At 42.6% G+C, this 21,362-nt stretch overlaps 1 protein-coding gene across 14 annotated transcripts in view; it reads right to left on the bottom strand.

Annotated features, from left to right (window-relative positions):
• The window catches only part of VEPH1 (ventricular zone expressed PH domain containing 1), a 183,927-nt gene that overhangs the window by 96,283 nt on the left and 66,282 nt on the right, over positions 1–21,362 (bottom strand). For 9 of the 14 annotated variants that reach the window (XR_012160752.2, XM_073359569.2, XM_073359567.2 and 6 more), the window contains 2 exons: positions 12,759–12,968; positions 5,328–5,722 (listed from right to left, as the gene is read on the bottom strand). Coding sequence is in view for 13 of the 14 variants with exons in the window: in XM_073359569.2 (XP_073215670.1) it covers positions 5,328–5,722; positions 12,759–12,968 (605 nt within the window). In the remaining variant the exon portion in view is untranslated. Of the gene's footprint in view, positions 1–2,805; positions 3,077–5,327; positions 5,723–11,813; positions 12,006–12,758; positions 12,969–21,362 lie in introns of those variants that run through there. The other 5 variants (XM_078854387.1, XM_078854386.1, XM_073359577.2 and 2 more) reach the window with 5 other exon arrangements.

Raw genomic sequence — 21,362 nt, 5'->3', positions numbered from 1 at the left:
ATTTTTAAAAAAAGTTAAGGAAAATGGCAGACAAAATGAAAATTGTGGCAAAGCTTCTTCATACAGATGACGAACTTCTAGGACACTTTACCTACAGCACCAGCAGAGGCAACTAGATTATTTACAAGTATGTGAGGTAGTGATGGCCAGCCAGGCCCTCACTTCTAGAATTCAAAACTACAGCCTAGATAAAGAGAGTTTGCTAAGTGGTGATCTTCACCACTTCTTCTCTAAGACCTTCCCAAGAAGTTCCTTCTGGACCCACAGGAAGCTCTGTGCTCTACCAGGGAAATTTGATTTGTTGGGGTTGGGGAGAAATCATGTCAGTTCATGTTTAACGTGTTAAGGGATATACAGGAATAAAGTACTGTTGGAACAAATTCTTATGGGTTATGGGCACCTGCTGTCATTGTTGCTTCTGATACTTTTGAATGATGTGTTTCCAGCTTAAGTGAAAATTCAGGTGATCAGGTTTTGGAAGTACCAGACTGAGATTCCTGCGTTAAGATTTTGTAAGGGAAGGGAGTACACACTGGAGGGTTTAAGCAGCTGTGGAACGTCCAGTTAAGAGACAATTTGGAAGGATTTTGACCTCTGGGAAGTTGCAAAGTTGTAGGAGCTGTGTGGTGGCAGGTATTGGTAAAGGTCACGGGTCACTAAATGGAGGGGATGGGATAGAGGAATATGTCCATTTCTCCTTCCCCCTGCTCTGAAAGACCTTGTCACTTTTGCTCATCCTGACTTTCTTCCCTCTTTCCCCTTCATCCTATTCTTCTGGCTTCCCACATGACTATGCCACTAATGTTCTTGCAGTGACCTCCAATATCCTCTTGACCACCCTACTGTTCATTTTGCGGCACAGCTGTTCTTGTGTCGACCTCAATGCACTACCTACGGTATTTGTGTGGCATCCATTACCATTCTATCAGAGCACCTCATAATCTCTAATGTACTTATCCTCACAACAATCCTGGGAAATAGGGAAGTACTATTTATCCCCATTTTACATATGGGAAACTGAGGCACAGAGAGGCCCACGATTTTACAGGAAGTCTGTGGCAGATTAAGATCTTGAACGCAGGTCTCAGGCTAGAGCCTTCACCACAAGGCTATCTTTCCTCTGTCTAGCTGCCTGTCAGTATGCAAAGTGATTCTGGACACTACTGCATGAGGGATTCTGGGATTTTTCCAATCCAGAAAATAGCCTATAATTCATACTGTGGAAGCACAGAAATTCACTGTTCATGAAGAGAGAAAGGTGTGCACAGCACAGAGACAGCTGATCTCTGAAGTCACCATTGCTGCAGTTGTGGTAAGGGAGGTGCAGTGGAGCTTGGTGAAACGGGAGGGAAAATAGGTGGGCAGCTGCAAGGGGAAGGATGTAGCTAGGGCACTTCCATGGGACTTATGAGATGGGAGTGGCTGAGGGGTTTCTAAGGGTATCTGAAATGGATTACTATCAGTAGCCAGATTTCCAGTCATGCAATCCTAGACAAAACCCATGGTTTCAGTAGAGCAATCCAAGACACCAAGATATGGTCATCCTAGTGAAAAAACATCCCATTGACGATCCTATCAGCTTATGTGGCACAGAAGCAAGACAGCTCGCTTATACTCTATGCTCCTCCTTTTATTATAGTGTAATCAGAATCATTCGTTCCTGGGTTATCCATATGCAGGGGTATCCACACACTGTGCACATATCCATGTTCTTCAAGAAAGTACCATATGGGATATATTTTGCCCTAAGAAGTTTACACACATTTTATGTTGTGGTCAACAAAAACAATTTAAATTCTGTATAACTAGAGTACTGTAGGGCCAGACGTTTCCACCCTCACAAACATCAAATAGTATCTTACTCCAGAAACAGCCACACTGAAATCAATGGGACTGTTCACAGTATATGGTATTATTTACAGATTTTAAGACCAGAAGGGACCATTAAATCATCTAATCTGACCTCCTGTCTAACACAGGCCATAGAATTTAATCCAGTTACTCTGTTGAACCCAATAACTTGTTTTTGGCTAAAGTATATCTTCCAGAAAGGCATCCTGTCTTGATCTAAAGACATCAAGGAATGGAGAATCCTCCACCACCCTTAGTAGTTTGTTTCAATAGTTAATTACCTTCATTGTTAAAAATGTATGCCTTCTTTCTAATTCATCCTGAGTAAGAATCCAGCCCATAATCTACTGTGTGCTACTTACATCTAATAATGTTCTTTGTTAACTTGTGTGTATAATATACATTAAAAGTTATATTTAAAAAGCTCGGGAAAGAACAAGATCCAAATCAAGTGTTATTTTTTGGGAACTTCTTGTACTCCCCATTATTTGTAACTTGTACTGCTTTGTTGAAACATCCTCCTATCCTCCTCAGTGTTTCTTTCCTATTTTACATATTTAACACACCCCCACCCCAAATTCAACAAATTCCTTTTTAACTGACACAAAATCAACCAAAGATATGTTTTTAAAAAAATCTGACTAATGCTCAAATAGCTGTATAGAGAGTAAAACACGGATGAATTTGAATGATCTCCTGTTATGACATGCAGAAATAATATAGGTCAAATAACTGCCAGACTTTGGACTGAGCAGTTTATGGAATATCTGAAATATTAAAAAGTTGTCTCCCGTGTAATGAGCATGAGTGAGTTTCTGTGAATGTATTTAGAATGAGTCACATTAGTCATCTATCTTGCACATATGTCCTTACTCAACAAGTTTCTTCAAGAACTTCAGTTGATGATTTCCCAGGAAATTACAATAGTCTGAATGAATTGTGAAATAATGACTTGCTTAAAACATCACTATAATAGGGCTTTTAATTAGTATGGCACTAAGAGGAAACTGATCAAAATGTTTAAAAATATTCACTGTATTAAAAGAAGACACAGACTCACATTTAATTCTTTACGCAAGCTCACACGTCAGATTGTTCACTCTCAAACTCCCATTGTCATTTACTGAAACAGTAAGACATACGAATAACTTTGACAATGAGAAGTGTTTCAAACAGCAAAGCTGAACTTTGGAGTATTTTTTCTCAAATTTCTGCAAAAAACAAACTTGACAAAAAGTGTAGTTGGCAGGTCAATACTGCTTTTTCAACTCCTTGGCCACAGAATAAATAAAGACAGCTGGAAAGGCATCTGATGCACAAATGTTAACGCATGAGACCTGCTTTGTGTCTTACTATGGAATGATATTTTAAGTGATCAGAAATGAAAGCTTATCAGATTGATTGACTGAACTGAGTCATTCAGCTATTTTCTACAATCATTTAGCCTGACTATGAAGCCTTACTCCCACTGGTGATCAATACACCTATTGAAGTAAGTGGGACTACTCACATGAGTAACTGCTCATCAATGGGAGTAAGAGGCTCACAATTAGAGCTGTAAACTCATGCAAATAAACCAAAAAAACCCAATATTTTTCAGGGCACTGAAACTATTCACTGAATTTGAACTTAATCCAGCTAATAGTTTTGGCAAACAAACAAACAAACAAAAACTGAATTTTTTTTGAAGTCTTGAAAGATTTTCAAAATGAATCCTGTTGATGTTTTGTTTAGATACAGTTGTTTTAACATGAAGTTTCAATTCAAATTGACATTTGAAACATTTCATTCAGCCTGAATAAGGGGTTGGGGTTTTTTGCAGCAAGAAAAAGCAAAGAAAAAAATCAGTTTGGGTCTGAAATGAACTGTTTGTTAGGGTCTCATTCCCCCTCCCCCCCTATCCCGGGGTTTGGCCACTGAACCGAAAAAATCAATTGTTCACTCAGCTCTATTCACAATCTGGCCTTTAAGAATTTTAATTTGAAAAGGAGTAATGCACTGAGACCAATCCTGCAGGGTAGGGAGCACCTCCACCGGGGCCTCACAGGATCAGGCCCTATTTCATTATTGGCTATCAAGTTCTTGAAAACAATTATCTGTAGACCTGGCTTGACATGAATACTTGGACATAGCAAAGGCCTCAGTTCTTGGAAGACAGGATTAGGGAGGTAAATGATGAGAACACAATGTCCGTGCTAACTAAGATAGGCAAATGGGTCAATAAGCTGAGTGACAGAATGTCTGAACTAGCTTAGATAAGGGGAGGGAACATCCAGGGAACCATTTACAAAGAAAAAAATAATAATGGACAAGGTAAGTCCAGAATCCAAAGATGAACTAAAAAGTAAGTCATGCATGGAAAGTCTGTGGACAGAACATGCAGTACAGGGATTGGTTCCTACAAAATAACCAAGTCAATCCAAAACGTGTGATGCAATGAATACTAAATGCAATGATATGTGTAAATATATATAAATGAAGAGTAACTGTGCAAACTGTGCTGTGTAACTGGTTGTGTGATGTATCCTGCATTCACCCCCTGTCTGAGTCATAAGAATATAAGAACGGCCATACTGAGTCACACCAAAGGGTCATCTAGCCCAGTATCCTGTCTTCCGACAGCGGCCAATGCCAGGTGCTTCAGAGGGAATGAACAGAACAGGACAGGTAATCAAGTGATCCATCCTCTTTCTCCCATTCCCAGCTAGGGACACCATCCCTGCCCATCCCAACTAATTGCCATTGATGGATCTATCCTCCGTGAATTTATCTAGTTCTCTGGTCCACTCACTGTTGCTTTGCTGTATGCCAAATAAAAATACCTGAGTGATAAAATGTGGAGTTGAACTGAGTGTTTGGGAAGCCAAGTAGAAAGAGGTCTTGGGGGGAGGATGGGAAAGGGGGGATCCCAACACTATCCACTGACTCTGCATGATGAAACTGAGAATCATTATAGAGTTCTGAGGCAATGGTAAATAGGGGCCTAATTCAAATCCCATTGGGAGTCTTTCCCCTGACTTCTAGTGGGCTTTGAATCAGAGCGTAGTGGAACAGAACATCTTTATTTGAGATTCTGGATCTGATTCTTTTCTGACCTACCCTCGTGTAACTCTATTAGCTACATTGATTTACCCTGATGTAAGAGGAGAATCAAACCCTTACCCTGAGCCCAATCCAGCATTCTTTGCACAATATTACATTAACTTCAAAGGGAGTTTTGGGTGTGTGAGGACTGCCAGCTTGGGGCCTCTGAAGGATGCACAATATTGCTGAAGGAAAGGACAAAACCTATGAAAGAAGGTTCAAAATGTTGTAGTTTATAACAACATTGTTGTGTAAAAACATGTTTCATCCAACATAAGAGCTCCTGCTTAGAGAATCTTACCTAAAAGTTTGCATGAGTACTGAAGGGTTTTGTTCTTGTTTTAAACTGTTCCTTTAAGATTCCCTTAATTTGAAAGGTTCAGAGCTCTTACCTTCAATAATACACTGATCTGGGCTAGGAATTTTCTTCCCAATCTCCATGACATATGCTTTCACTTTACTAAGATTTTCCTTTAAGTGCAAGTAGAGCTTATCCTGATATTCCAACGGATTTTTTATTGTCTCTGTACTTCCTTCATGGCAGTTTTCTTCAACAGATTCTGGCAAATTTTCTAATTCTGTACATTTGATACTTGGGTGTGAAACTGAAGAATTTTCCAGCTGCGATTCTTCAGTGTCTGGACTAAGAGGCAATTTGTCATTTTCTTGGCTAAGATACATTTCTGTGAAAGAGATGCCAGCTGCTATATCTCCATTGTCCATGTCTTGTCCATTGTCTGAATTCATCCCCTTTGTACGGATTGCATGCAAAGCTAGACTTTTGGACCTGCAATGCAAATAAAGGGAAAGACAAATGGTTTGTGATAGAGGTAAGATGGGCTGCAGCATGCTGAAGAATCAGATAAGATTTCTGGCCAAATTCTGCTCTCATTTACATCTGTGAAGCTGCTTTGGTGCAACTCAGAGCAGAATTTGGGCCTAAATATCCTGTTGGTGGGCAAATACGCATAGCTTTTAATAAACCTGTATTTCAAAAACAGGTACTCAGAACCCAAATCAAACCACAACTGTAGTAAGTGAAAGAAGTCAGACAACAATATCTATATATCAAAACATATGCACATTAGAGAATGCACCAGTGTATCTATCACTCATCACTATAATATCTCAGTATCCAGTCTATCAATCACATTATAAAATTATACCATCCAGCAGTGGTTCAAGCAAATCTGGAGTTCTCTCCAAAGTCCTTCAGCTGGGCCACCTTCACCACAAGCCCCAACATTCAGGAACTGGTTCTCCACTCTCTTGTATAGTCATTTGCACCAGAGTAAATGAGGTATAAAATTCTACTACTGATGTGAGTGAAGAATTCTGATTTGGCAGCATTTTACACTCTGAACAGTTGTATATGAGTGCAAAGGTGGAAGGCAATGGAGAATCAAGCCCTCAATGGGCATCCTTCTCCACCACTCCTTCCCCAACATGGGAAACTGTAGTCCTTAAAGGGGAGCTGGGGAACAGCAAATGCGCACACAACTGGTACATGTGTCTCTGGAGAGAATTAGGAGAAAAGTGGGCATAGGTTCCCTGTTAAACAGGAGGAGGATGGAACCTATGACAGGTCCCAGGAGAGAAGATGTCCAAATTCCCCAAAGGCTCAAGTTTTCACCACAGAACTCTAAGTCAGTATGAAATGTGTCATGCTGCACCCATGCAACATTGCAGCATGAGCAGTAAACATCCCACTAGAACTGGTGAGGCCTGCATGTCCTAGAGGTACATCCTAGTTGCAAGTTCTTTGGGCTGTGCTTGGTCCCAACACACAAAGGGTCTAATCAGAATCAAGCTTAACTTGACACAAAGTATCAATCCAGAGTAACTGAGGGCATAATATGACCCCAAATATTGATACAAATATATTATCTAAACTAGTTAGAGTTGCTACTATTAGTATCCAGGAGAGTTCTTTGAATCTTCATTTCTAGAGCAAAAAGAAAAGGAGTACTTGTGGCACCTTAGAGACTAACCAATTTATTTGAACATAAGCTTTCGTGAGCTACAGCTCACTTCATCGGATGCATACTGTGGAAAGTACAGAAGACGTTTATATACACACAAACCATGAAAAAATGGGTGATTATCACTACAAAAGGTTTTCTCTCCCCCACCCCACTCTCCTGCTGGTAATAGCTTATGTAAAGTGATCCCTCTCCTTACAATGTGTATGATAATCAAGGTGGGCCATTTCCAGCACAAATCCAGGTTATCTCCCCCTCCACGCCCCCCGACAACAAACACTCTCCTGTTGGTAATAGCTTATCTATTTCCCCTTGTTTTTTCCACCCCCCCCTTCCTCAGACGTTCTTGTTAAACCCTGGATTTGTGCTGGAAATGGCACACCTTGATTATCATGCACATTGTAAGGAGAGTGATCACTTTAGATAAGCTATTACCAACAGAAGAGTGTTTGTTGGGGGGGGGGGAGATAACCTGGATTTGTGCTGCTGTACCCCTTTCAAGAGGTAGATTTGTCTTGTGTACCCCAAGTTTCACCTCACTTGCTTAAAAGTCAGACATAAAAATAAAGTGTCACAGCACACTAGTACAGAAAAATTGCTTACTTTCTCATTTTTCTCATGTAATTATAAAATAAATTGCAACCCACCAGACTGAGAAACACTAATATAGTATATAGTATGGGTATGTCTACTCTGCAAAATTAGGTCGAATTTATAGAAGTCAGTTTTTTAGAAATCGGTTTTATATATTCGAGTGTGTGTCCCCCCACAGGAAATGCTCTAAGTGCATTAAGTGAATTAACTCGGCGGAGTGCTTCCACAGTACCGAGGCTAGAGTCGACTTCCGGAGCGTTGCACTGTGGGTAGCTATCCCACAGTTCCCGCAGTCTCTGCTGCCCATTGGAATTCTGGGTTGAGATCCCAATGCCTGATGGGGCTAAAACATTGCCGCGGGTGGTTCTGGGTACATATCCTCAGGCCCCCATTCCCTCCCTCCCTCCGTGAAAGCAAGGGCAGACAATCGTTTTGGGCCTTTTTCCCTGAGTTATCTGTGCAGACGCCATACCACGGCAAGCATGGAGCCTGCTAAGGTAACCGTCACCCTATGTCTCCTGGGTGCTGGCAGACGAGGTACTGCATTGCTACACAGTAGCAGCAACCCATTGCCTTGTGGCAGCAGACGGTGCAATAGGACTGGTAGCCATCATCGTCATGTCTGAGGTGCTCCTGGCTGCGTCGGCCAGGAGCGCCTGGACAGACATGGGTGCAGGGACTAAATTTGGAGTGACTTGATCAAGTCATTCTCTTTAGTCCTGCAGTCAGTCCTATTGAACCATGTTATGGTGAGCAGGCAGGCGATATGGATTGCTAGCAGTCGTATTGTACCATCTTCTGCCGGGCAGCCATGAGATGTGGATGGCATGCAGTCCTTCTGCGCCGTCTGCTGCCAGCCAAAGATGTAAAAGATAGATGGAGTGTATCAAAACAAGAAATAGACCAGATTTGTTTTGTACTCATTTGCTTCCCCCCCCCCCCCCAGTCTAGGGGACTCATTCCTCTAGGTCACACTGCAGTCACTCACAGGGAAGGTGCAGCGAGGTAAATCTAGCCACGTATCAATCAGAGGCCAGACTAACCTCCTTGTTCATATAAGAACAATAACTTAGGTGCACCATTTCTTATTGGAACCCTCCGTGAAGTCCTGCCTGAAATACTCCTTGATGTAAAGCCACTCCCTATGTTGATTTTAGCTCCCTGAAGCCAACCCTGTAAGCCGTGTCGTCAGTCGCCCCTGCCTCCGTCAGAGCAACGGCAGACAATTGTTCCGCGCCTTTTTTCTGTGCGGACACCATACCAAGGCAAGCATGGAGGCCGCTCAGCTCACTTTGGCAATTAGGAACACATTAAACACCACACGCATTATCCAGCAGTATATGCAGCGCCAGAACTTGGCAGAGCGATACCGGGTGAGTAGGCGACGTCACCGCGGTCACATGAGTGATCAGGACATGGACACAGATTTCTCTGAAAGCATGGGCCCTGCCAATGCATGCATCATGGTGCTAATGGGGCAGGTTCATGCTGTGGAACACCGATTCTGGGCTTGGGAAACAAGCACAGACTGGTGGGACCGCATAGTGTTGCAGGTCTGGGACGATTCCCAGTGGCTGCAAAACTTTCGCATGCGTAAAGGCACTTTCATGGAACTTTGTGACTTGCTTTCCCCTGCCCTGAAGCGCATGAATACCAAGATGAGAGCAACCCTCACAGTTGAGAAGCAAGTGGCGATAGCCCTGTGGAAGCTTGCAATGCCAGACAGCTACCGGTCAGTTGGAAATCAATTTGGAGTGGGCAAATCTACTGTGGGGGCTGCTGTGATGCAAGTAGCCCATGCAATCAAAGATCTGCTGATATCAAGGGTAGTGACCCTGGGAAATGTGCAGGTCATAGTGGATGGCTTTGCTGCAATGGGATTCCCTAACCGTGGTGGGGCCATAGACGGAACCCTTATCCCTATCTTGGCACCGGAGCACCAAGCCGGCGAGTACATACCCCGCAAGGGGTACTTTTCAATAGTGCTGCAAGCTCTGGTGGATCACAAGGGACATTTCACCAACATCAACGTGGGATGGCCGGGAAAGGTACATGACGCTCGCATCTTCAGGAACTCTGATCTGTTTCAAAAGCTGCAGGAAGGGACTTTATTAAAATAACTGCTGGGGATGTTGAAATGCCTATAGTTATCCTTGGGGACCAGCCTACCCCTTAATGCCAAGGCTCATGAAGCCGTACACAGGCAGCCTGGACAGTAGTCAGGAGCTGTTCAACTACAGGCTGAGCAAGTGCAGAATGGTGGTAGAATGTGCATTTGGACGTTTAAAGGCACGCTGGCGCAGTTTACTGACTCGCTTAGACCTCAGCGAAACCAATATTCCCACTGTTATTACTGTTTGCTGTGTGCTCCACAATATCTGTGAGAGTAAGGGGGAGACGTTTATGGCGGGGTGGGAGGTTGAGGCAAGTCGCCTGGCTGCTGGTTACGCACAGCCGGACACCAGGGCAGTTAGAAGAGCACAGGAGGGTGCGGTACGCATCAGAGAAGCTTTCAAAACCAGTTTCATGACTGGCCAGGCTATGCTGTGAAAGTTCTCTTTGTTTCTCCTTGATGAAACCCCCCGCCCCTTGGTTCACTCTACCCTCCTCTCCTCCCTTCGATCACCGCTTGCAGAGGCAATAAAGTCACTGTTGCTTCACATTCATGCATTCTTTATTCATTCATCACACAAATAGGGGGATGACTACCAAGGTAGCCCAGGAGGGGTGGTGGAGGAGGGAAGGAAAATGCCACACAGCACTTTAAGCACAACACTTTAAAAGTTTACAACTCTAAAATTTATTGAATGCCAGCCTTTTTTTTTTTGGGCAATCCTCTGTGGTGGAGTGGCTGGTTGGCCAGTGGCCCCCCCACCGCTTTCTTGGGTGTCTGGGTGTGGAGGCTATGGAACTTGGGGAGGAGGGCGGTTGGTTACACAGGGGCTGTAGTGGCAGTATGTGCTCCAGCTGCCTTTGCTGCAGCTCAACCATACACTGGAGCATACTGGTTTGATCCTCCAGCAGCCTCAGCATTGAATCCTGCCTCCTCTCATCATGCTGCCGCCACATTTGAGCTTCAGCCCTCTCTTCAGCCCGCCACTTACTCTCTTCAGCCCGCCACCTCTCCTCCCGGGCATTTTGTGCTTTCCTGCACTCTGACATTATTTGCCTCCACGCATTCGTCTGTGCTCTGTCAGTGTGGGAGGACAGCATGAGCTCAGAGAACATTTCATCACGAGTGCGTTTTTTTTCCTTTCTAATCTTCACTAGCCTCTGGGAAGGAGAAGATCCTGTGATCATTGAAACACATGCAGCTGGTGGAGAAAAAAAAAGGGACAGCGGTACTTAAAAAGACACATTTTATAAAACAGTGGCTACAGTCTTTCAGGGTAAACCTTGCTGTTAACATTACATACATAGCACATGTGCTTTCGTTACAAGGTCGCATTTTGCATCCCCCCACCGTGTGGCTACCCCCTCAACCTTTCCCCCTCCCCATGGCTAACAGCGAGGAACATTTCTGTTCAGCTGCAGGCAAACAGCCCAGCAGGAACGGGCTCCTCTGAGTGTCCCCTGAAGAAAAGCACCCTATTTCAACCAGGTGACCATGAATGACATCACTCTCCTGAGGATAACACAGAGAGATAAAGAACGGATGTTGTTTGAACGCCAGCAAACATACACTGCAATGCTTTGTTATACAATGATTCCCGAGTTCGTGTTACTGGCCTGGAGTGGTAAAGTGTCCTACCATGAAGGACGCAATAAGGCTGCCCTCCCTAGAAACCTTTTGCAAAGGCTTTGGGAGTACATCCAGGAGGGCCGCGAATGCCAGGGCAAATTAATCCTTTCACATGCTTGCTTTTAAACCATGTATAGTATTTTAAAAGGTACACTCACCGGAGGTCCCTTTTCCGCCTGCTGGGTCCAGAAGGCAGCCTTGGGTGGGTTCAGGGGGTACTGGCTCCATGTCCAGGGTGAGAAACAGTTCCTGGCTGTCGTTTCTCTGCTTGCTTGCTGTGAGCTATCTACAACCTCATCATCATCATCATCTTCTTCGTCCCCAAAACCTGCTTCCGTGTTGCCTCCATCTCCATTGAAGGAGTCAAAAAACACGGCTGAGGTAGTGGTGGCTGAACCCCCTAAAATGGCATGCAGCTCATCATAGAAGTGGCATGTTTGGGGCTCTGACCTGGAGCGGCCGTTCGCCCCTCTGGTTTTCTGGTAGGCTTGCCTCAGCTCCTTAAGTTTCACGCGGCACTGCTTCGGATCCCTGTTATGGCCTCTGTCCTTCATGCCCTGGGAGATTTTGACAAAGGTTTTGGCATTTCGAAAACTGGACCGGAGTTCTGATAGCACGGATTCCTCTCCTCATACAGCGGTCAGATCCCGTACCTCCCGTTTGGTCCATGATGGAGCTCTTTTGCAATTCTGGGACTCCATCATGATCACCTCTGCTGATGAGCTCTGCATGGTCACCTGCAGCTTGCCACGCTGGCCAAACAGGAAATGAGATTCAAAAGTTCGCAGTTCTTTTCCTGTCTACCTGGCCAGTGCATCTGAGTTGAGAGTGCTGTCCAGAGCGGTCACAATGGAGCACTCTGGATAGCTCCCGCAGGCCAATACCGTCGAATTGTGTCCACAGTACCCCAAATTCGACCCGGCAAGGCTGATTTAAGCACTAATCCACTTGTCAGGGGTGGAGTAAGGAAATGGATTTTAAGAGCCCTTTAAGTCAAAATAAAGGGCTTCATCGTGTGGACGGGTGCAGGTTTACATCGATTTAACGCTGCTAAATTCGACCTAAAGTCCTAGTGTAGACCAGGGCATAGAGCAGTATAAACAAGTCATTGTCTGTATGAAATGTTAGTTTGTACTGAATTTGCTAGTCTTTTCATGTAGCCTTTTGTAAAACTAGACAAATATCTAGATGAGTTGATGTACCCCCTGGAATACCTCTGCATACCCTCAGGGTATGCATACCCCTGGTGGAGAACCACTGTTCTAGAGTGTTCTGTAAACAAATATGTTCCTCTTCCTTCTCTCTTGTCATGTTAGGCCAGGTTAAATACGTAGTTAGAAAGATCTTACCCAGCTCTGAGACACCCTGACAAGAGATCTGGTTAGAATTAGACTCATGGTGCCCACAGGTATACTATAATTGAACTATTCCCTTAATATTTGGATGAAGCTTTATTGAAAGACTGATATGCATGAAAGCCACTCATGCATTTTACATAATCATACCTGTTAAATCTCATATCCTTCCTTTCTTCTTTAGAAACCTGGCCTAAACTATATCTACGCACAGAGCCAGGAGTACTGTTGTCAACATTTATTTTTTCTTCAAAAGCCTGTATTTTAACTTGAAGCTTTTCATCCTCTTCATTTCCATTCATAACAGATTTTAAATCATCCAGCTGTACAGGAGATTCTGCTTCAGCGTCATTTTCTGTCCTTAAGAAGAAAAAATCAGGGGTTTAACACGGTCATGCTTTGCCCAAGATGACATTGACAGTGTCTCTCTTACTTTGAACCACATACTGTATCTGGTAAAATAATTGTGTGTCAGTAGTGAACTTCTTAGAACTTGATTAATCATTTTCAGAAACAGCTTTCAGCTCAATATCTATGTCAAAAGGATTAGAAACATTAAATATCTATGACAACACTGGATTAGAAATAGCATACAATATATCTGCAAAGGTAAAAACAACGCTTCCTCTTGATATGGCCTCAACCACATTCCCACCAGCAAACCTCTCAGGGAAACGTTTTTCATTTGAATTTAGGCCAGTCCTACAAAGCTATTAAACAACCATTTATTATAGCATACTTATAAACCAACAGTAGAGCTCACAGTGGAATCTGTGAATGTTTGTGGTTTTACAAAATTGTACATGTACTTTCTCCTGAATAATTGTATTCTGAGTAAGAAAAGCCTATTTCAAAACTCGGCACTTGGGAAGAAACTGACTAAGAGGAAGTTTTAAGTAATCTGACTCACGTTCAGCACAAGAAACCCCAGAATACTTAACATGGGCTTATTTAGAACTCTGTGCAGCTCAAGTTTCTATTTAATAGAACAAAATGGTTAGAAATTTACCTCATCATTAAAATTTTCAAGCACAGAGTTTGGTAAACTCAAGTGCAATAATAAATTTGGATTTAAAGCACCAGTTAACAGGAAGTTATCACTCTTAAAAATATAGGACCTAATTCTGCCCTCAAACACACCTGTGAACCTCATTGATTTCACAGCACTGATGAAAATGATTGTCTCAATGATGACACTGTCGTATCATTAGTGATGAATTCTGTCTGCAGTTGATTTCAGTGGAGTTACATAGGGGTAGCTAACGGTAGAATAATCTGCACCTGCCAAATTGCCCTGGCATGGAGGGAGCCCGTTGAAAGCAGGTCATGGTATCCAATCCTAAATGGATCCACTTTCTAACCCCCTACCAATGGGTGTCACAGAGGAGCTGCAGCTGTTATTCCAGCTCATAGGCTAGTGTAGCAGCAGTGGACAGGTGATATTGCAGCTCTGCAGCCCTTCCAGCAGTTGTGGGGAAGGATTTCATTCATCCAAACAGGAGATACTTGCCTAAAGTCTGATTTCTTAGACCAAAATTTTCAAACCTCAGTGCTAGGCACTTAGATCCATACTGAAGCCCCTAAAAGAAGGGGCCTGATCTTCAAAGATACTGTTCACCTGCAACTCTCATTGCCAAGGGCGCACAGAACCTCTGAATATCAGGCCATTTTTTACAAAAGCCAAAATATGGAATTAGGCGCCTACCTACAGCCACTGTAGTTTGAACATTTTGAGCTTTGTTTTTATGCAGCAGCGAGGAAACTGAATTTATTAGAATCAATCATGTTTACTCCAACGGTGCCTAATGGCCAGCCAAGAATGGGGGCCGATTGTGCTGGGTCTGCACAAACCCGGAGTAGTAGATAGTCCTTGCCCTGAAGATCTTACAATCTGAATAGACCAGACAGACATAGGGTGGGGGAAGAGGTAGACCACACGAGCAAAGCGAACTGTGTGATAGCAGCAAGTGGTATGTTAGTTCCATAGTTCTGTGTGTGTGTGTGTGTGTGTGTGTGTGTGTGTGTTTGTGTTCATTCTTAGGTGGGGATAAGCTGGAAAGGGAGGTGAAGGGGACAGGGCAGGGAAGAAGAGGGTAAGAGAGACAGGTGTGCAGTGAAGCAGAGGTAAAAAGACTGTGAGGGAAGGGGTGGATTGGCGCAAACAGCCTATCAGCACAGGATGAAGAAAGTCCAGTCAACACTATAGGAAGTTCCCTGAATGCCCGGTAGTCCCTTCCTTGACTGCTCCTGTTCCTACCAGCTGGAGTCTGTGGCTGGCTCATCTCTGCAGTTTTTTCCCCAAAACCTAATGGGGGGGGGGTCATAGCGGTCCTAGAGAGAGAGTGTAAGGGGGGGAATGAGACAACAAAACTATGGGGGTAGTATGTACAGTAATTCATAGAGGGATGAGTTACCACATTTTACAAGCTCAAAACATACCTATGCCATACTTTAGCCTCTTATGTGTAATATTTAAAGATTTCTTAATATCAGAACCCTATCACAGGGTTAAAGAGTGGAGTGTGAGTATTTTTAACTTTATTCACACATTTAAACATTATATCATAATTTGAATTTTTTTAATGATCTCTTTTTCTTTTTTTAAAAATGAGTGTCCAAGTGGATAAATTATTAAATGCAAAATAGCTAGGTGTCTGGAATGTCACGGATGAGAGTTAAAATGCAATGTTGCCAAATATAGCAGAATCTAGCTAATTCATATTCAAGACTGGAAGGCCTATTGAGAATTTCCAAATATTGCAAATTATTGCTTATGAAAACAAACATATTTAACAGAAGCAACCAAGGATACTGAATCACAAAGTTTAATTTTTCATTTGTTTTGATGTAGGCAATAGGTCCTGATATAGTAATAAATATTCTGGAGACCATTTTGTAAAAGTAATGAAGTCTTAGTAATAAGGAACCTTACTACAGATTTGGCTATAAAATCTTTGCAGAGATGTAGAACAAGACTTAATCTCACCTATTGTTATCTCTCTATGTATCAATGGTATGCCCATTACCATGTCAACTATGTTCTAATAAAATTATATATAGCAAACTCCTGTTCATTGGGATTTTGGAGTGGGGTATTTGATGGAGCAATCAGGTTTGTGGATTAGAGGAATGTGAATGAACAAGGCTCTACAGAATTCTGAAATAAGACCAGACTCTGAGTAAACTGAGCTTGGTTTGTTTTCACCCCTCCCCACTTGGGATGTAATCCAAAGGCCACTGAACTCAATGGGAGTCTTTCCATTGACTTGAATGGACATTGGATCATGCTCTCAAAGGAAATGTTATCATAGTGTTTCTTTCATGGATACATTTGGTTCCATTTGTCAGATGTAAACCAACAGTGACTTTGTTAAAAATATGGTTCATTATAACTCAGAAGTCCACAAATCAACAGCTTGGCTCAAACTCAACTAGCCCGCCAATACCAGGCTCCTGGGACTTTCAGGATAGCTGGTTCCATTCTTAATGGACAAAACAAAATACTCATCTCTTGGGATATCCTTGGGGGGCAGGCCTCATTATCTCTCTTATGTAAGCCCAGGCTCACTGCAGTAACAATGTCACCTTTTGACATGAAGCCATTCTTAACACGCAGAAAAGATGTAACCAACATGAAATACTTCACTGAGCCTACATACTGTGCATGGCTGAAAGACAGGCAAGCTGTTCTCTTGGCTCCTCCAGTCAAACAACAATAAAATTAACAATTGTGTAAAATCTTGGCAAAATGATTGAATACATTACTGACACTGCTGGAGTTGGCCCCACTTACCCCAGAGCTGAATTTGGCCCAAACTGTTTTCAGGAGACAAGAGATGTAGAAATATCCAAGGAAGTATATAGAACATGTTTGCAGGAAGATTTTGGTGGCACCATATTCCTTATTACTGAATTACTTTTCAACTCTCTATGATGAGGTATCAAAATATTACACAGGTAACCAGATGATCATAAGAACAATATTTGTATTTCTATACACACTCCCCCCCACCAGCTGCTGAGAATGTGATGCAGCACAATCCAAATACCTTTCTAAAAACACACGAAGGGTGGGATTTTCAAAAGCGTGCCATGCTGGCCTACCTCTGCTCCCGCTGCAGTCATATGGGAGGATCAAGTTTTACTACTAAGGCTCCCCAAGCAAAGACATAATCACCTCCTGAACTAAGAAGCAATGGTAGAATCTCTAAAAGACAGGTCGAATGTAAGCATAGGTAAGTATCAGAGCAATGTTCAAAGATATTGAATAGAGTCAGGGTCTACAGCCTTAAAAGCTTCAAAAATACAGTGTCACCTTACTATCACTTTCCACCTTAGAGGTAGCTAAAGTAAAGACATTCTGTGAGTGGGCAGGCACAATCTGTTAATGATTTCTCAAATCATTATGAACAAGCTGTGTGTGAGCAATGGAGATGCCCTGCTATAAGTGCTGCTGCATGTCTTGCTAAGGGAGAATTATTAGAATCAAACTTTACTGTCACTAGAACATGAGCTTTATCCAGTCAAACTTCATGACCCATATTGTTTCCAAAGCAGATAGCAATGTCACCCTACTGTACCATATCATCATATGAATTTCTTAAATACAGCTACAATCCTTTACACCATAACAAACATTGCTTTAAAGATGGATAAATGGAAGAGAAAATGAAAGGCATATGAATTGTAAATGACACCATATGCCAGACTTTTCTTCTCCTATAAAAAGAAGAAATAATTTCATCCAGCCACTATATAAAAATAAACAACAAAGAGCAGTCTGGCTTGCATGCTTACTTTGTTGTTCCGAGGAATGGTGGTTGGGAAGCTTCATTATATTCTGTATTTTCTTTTTTAAATTGACCATGACAGACTTCTAAGTTGGATCAGCACACATGAACATTCTACATTCACTTTTAAAAGTTATCTCTGGGGGTGAATGACATGCCTCTTTGTGATAGTAGGTGGCAATGCTAATAGACCATCACATGATTTTAATGATACTCTCCACGAAATGCATGCAAAATACCCCATGTCAAATGATTCCAAGCCAACAGTTACTTAGAAGAAATCCGTTTTTCCTTATGGAAACATGATTCTAAAAGGAATGGGTTATTGTTCATGCACACAGATAAAAAGTCTATTGTTCTTTCACAGCACAAATACTCTGAATTGTTACTCTTGTTTAAGAAAAACTTTCTGCAATTAAGTAGTTACAGTAGCTCTGGAGCTACTGGGTATATTTCCACATTCAGGGCCTGATTCTGATCTCACTTACACTAGTACAAATCAGTGCTAAATCCAATGAAGGCAGTGGAGTTACACCGTTTAACTTTGTTCCTAACTTTTGGTCTACTTTTCTTCTTGCTCCTCATCTATCTGATGTTGTCCTTGGCTAAGCCTCTGAAATATAAAACCAGGGAATAGTGTAAGTTTTTTAAAGTTCTGCATTCGATTAAGATCTTTGTTTTATTCTATGACCTCTTATACCTATATTTTTAAAGGTATGTCAACTCAGCCTCTAATTTGGCACCTATAATTGTGTAAGGCATAGCACAAAGAACTGCAGGTGCATATGGCAACATTTACGGCCTGATCCACAGCCCAGTGAAGTCAAGGGGACTTCAATGGAAAGTGCACCAAGCCCTGGGACAGCTAATTGTGATTCAGTGTGCATTCAGTCAAGGAGCTAGATGTTTACATACTTTCAGAAATAGAAGCTCTTTTATTCTAACATGAGGCCCTTGCTGAGCCTTTACACAGTGCAGCCTGATGGTTTATTATCCTTTTATTCCTTTATTTATTATTATCCTATTCCTTTATCATTATTTATTCTCTACATTGTGGACTGAAGGCCAAATTCTGCCCTATATCGAAAAGAATTAAATCCTGAACAACTCCACTGAAGCCCTATGGCAACTTCGTGATTTGCCCTGGGTTTGCATTGGTGTAACATAATATTTGGCCCTGAGTCCACGTGGTCACTTTTGAAATGTTAAAACTTTGTTTTTTCAATTTTCTATATGCTCTGGTGAGAGTCAAACACACATACACAACCAAATATTAGAAAAGCAATATATGTCTCTCACTCTCCCCAGGGGTTTCTTCCACTCAGCAGAGTGCGTTCTTTCAGTTTAGAATTTTGTGGGAAAAGATTGAAAAATATTTCATTGACATTTTAATGAAAAATGTCTTCTGCTTTTCAACCAATTGCACCAGACATGGAGTAGCGTAGGGATATCATAACATTTCAGTGGGTGGAATACCTTTTGAGCCTTCCTGGTATTACTAATTTATCAAGTGAACAAACATGATCTAGATCAATAATTATTAAACTCTTCTATCAGATGGTTTGTGAAGCCTCCCCTCCTTCTACTGCTTCATTATAATTCCCACAATACAAATGACAACTGACGTTATTATTCCCCTTTAGTTACTCTTGGACTACTTTCCAACACATGCATGTTATTTCACATGGACTTATTTTCTATTCCCAGTTATATTCTCCAGTGACTTTAATAAACTCTTTGCAAGAGCGAGCGCCAAGACTTTTAAAGGTGTTTAGGTGTTGCTGAACTCAGCACTGCAATGCCTGAGGATCCTAAAACCCATTTTCAAAAGCGATTTAGGCACTTAGGAGCCTCTATCCCATCAATGTCCATGAGATTTAGGCTCCTAAATGCCTAAATCGCTTTTGAAAATGAGCTTTAGGATCCTCAATCAGTTAGGCATTGCAATACTGAGCACAGCAGCAACCCCTAAATACCTTTACAGATCTGGGCCTCAGATCTATTTTTTGACCAAGCACTTTATCACCAGGTGAGTTGCATAAATTTCTCACAGCTTTCCTTAAAAATGATTCAGTTCCATGGGGCTCCTCTCTTTTTTACTATTTAACTCTCTCCAGAATGCCAATTAATTGTTTCTTGAATGACCCCAGCATTTTGGCTTCCACTCATTATCATGCCTCCGAGGCCATTCCTCACATTTATGAGCTTGATGACATCTGTGTTGAATTTTATCATAGAAGTAGTTTCCCTTTCTGTCCTCTTGACCTGTCACATTCCACATAATGGTATTTATACAGCTCTCAGTAAAAATAGCAACTAGTGTACCTTCGCTGTAAACTACACTAAATATCATTTGAACTATCCTCAGTGGGACAAATACTGGAACAGTCAAAGTACTTTGTTACGAGGTGCATTAGAAAGAGGTTCGTGGTGCTGGTGATGGAGGGTTAGAAAAACTTATTTAGACATTTGAAAATACTTTCTCCCTATTTATTTTGTCCATTTGGCAGCTACTAACTTGTGGGGAAAGGGGCAATTTCAGTAACTGTTCCTGTAGGCTTTTCTGTTTATCTTTTGGACTAAACTCAGTTGATAAAACATACCACCTTACTTTTAAAGAGAACTTTTGGTTAAATGAAGCTTGGTTACATCCCTTGGCAGGGACAGATTAAGGCAGCCCCAGCTCCTGGAGTCATGTGAGTACATCAGACTCTCAGCTTTCTTTTTTATTTATTTTTTTAATGTAGTCTTCATGGTCACTAAGGACAGCTTGAAAATGTAACTCAGGTGTCACCAATACAGTGATGTCTGTCTCAGTCTGAAACAATAGCTCTAAGAGGTGTGAACTGCCCCAGGCATCTCAATGGGACATTTACTCTAAGACCCACTACTCTGGGGTACCCTGACAACACCACGCAAGCAGAGGGCCTATGAGGTAGGAAGGCAAGGGGTCCCAAAACCCAAGCAGATATAGCTAAACTGCTGGGGTAAATGCTAGAAGAACCCCTTGTTGCCACCACCATCTCCTCAGGGAAAAGAATGAACTTCTGCTGCCACTCCTGGTGTGTGTGTGGGGAGCAGGGGTGAGGGGGCCCACATCACTATCTCAGTCTGTTTGGAGAGAAGAGAGCTCCCGTGCCACCACATCTTCAAAAGAGGGCAGGGCTAAAACACAGAGCCCCGTGCCATGTCTGTGCCTCTGGCCCCGGCTTACCTTAATCTGGCCCTGTCTCCTGGACTTGCACTGTCCCTCTTCACAGTGTTCCGGGTTCCCCAACCCCAGTGGATCAATAAGAAGCTACAAGCAACTTCTACAGAGCTAACCAGCAGGCTTCACAGGCCCTACTCCAGGTTCTCCAAAGTCAGCTGGCTGCAAAAGCTTCACTCTGAGCTCCCAGAACCAGAGCATAGTGAAAATAAGGCCAACTGGCTTCAGAGACTGGCTGGCTTTAAAGGGTCTGTGCCACATTCACCCTGCCCTGTCCCTGGAGGATTCCAGCCAGCAGGTCATGAAGAAATAGACCACTGATGGTTATTCGTTACTGTGTTCTAGGTTTGGGGGACCCAAAGAACAGACTTAGGATCTAGAGATGAAATCCTGGCTCCATTGAAGTCACTGGCAAAATGCCCCATTGATTTCAGTGGAGGCAGGATTTCACCCCTAGATGTCAGGAGTGAGATCCTTTAAGATCAGGAGGGGTGGTGAGCAGGTTTTGAGGATTGCACATGAGGTTGACAGGACCCAGACCACAGACTTCAGAACCTGCTGAGGCAGCTCCCCCAGTGTTCTGGAGGATTGAGACCTCCCCGGAGTCAGGTCTGCCCCCTAGTGCTTTTTGCAGTGTTATTGTAGCTACATTTAAACACAAGAAGACAAAAAAATCCAGTTCTTTAACTTTGGGAGGGAACCTGACCGGAAGATTGGTCAGCAATGCTGATGGAAGCATATGGTAAGAATTTTACC

Source organism: Lepidochelys kempii, chromosome 9 (assembly GCF_965140285.1).
Source record: "Lepidochelys kempii isolate rLepKem1 chromosome 9, rLepKem1.hap1, whole genome shotgun sequence".
Taxonomy (NCBI): Eukaryota; Metazoa; Chordata; order Testudines; family Cheloniidae; genus Lepidochelys; species Lepidochelys kempii.
This window is presented reverse-complemented; position numbering and strand designations above follow the sequence as displayed.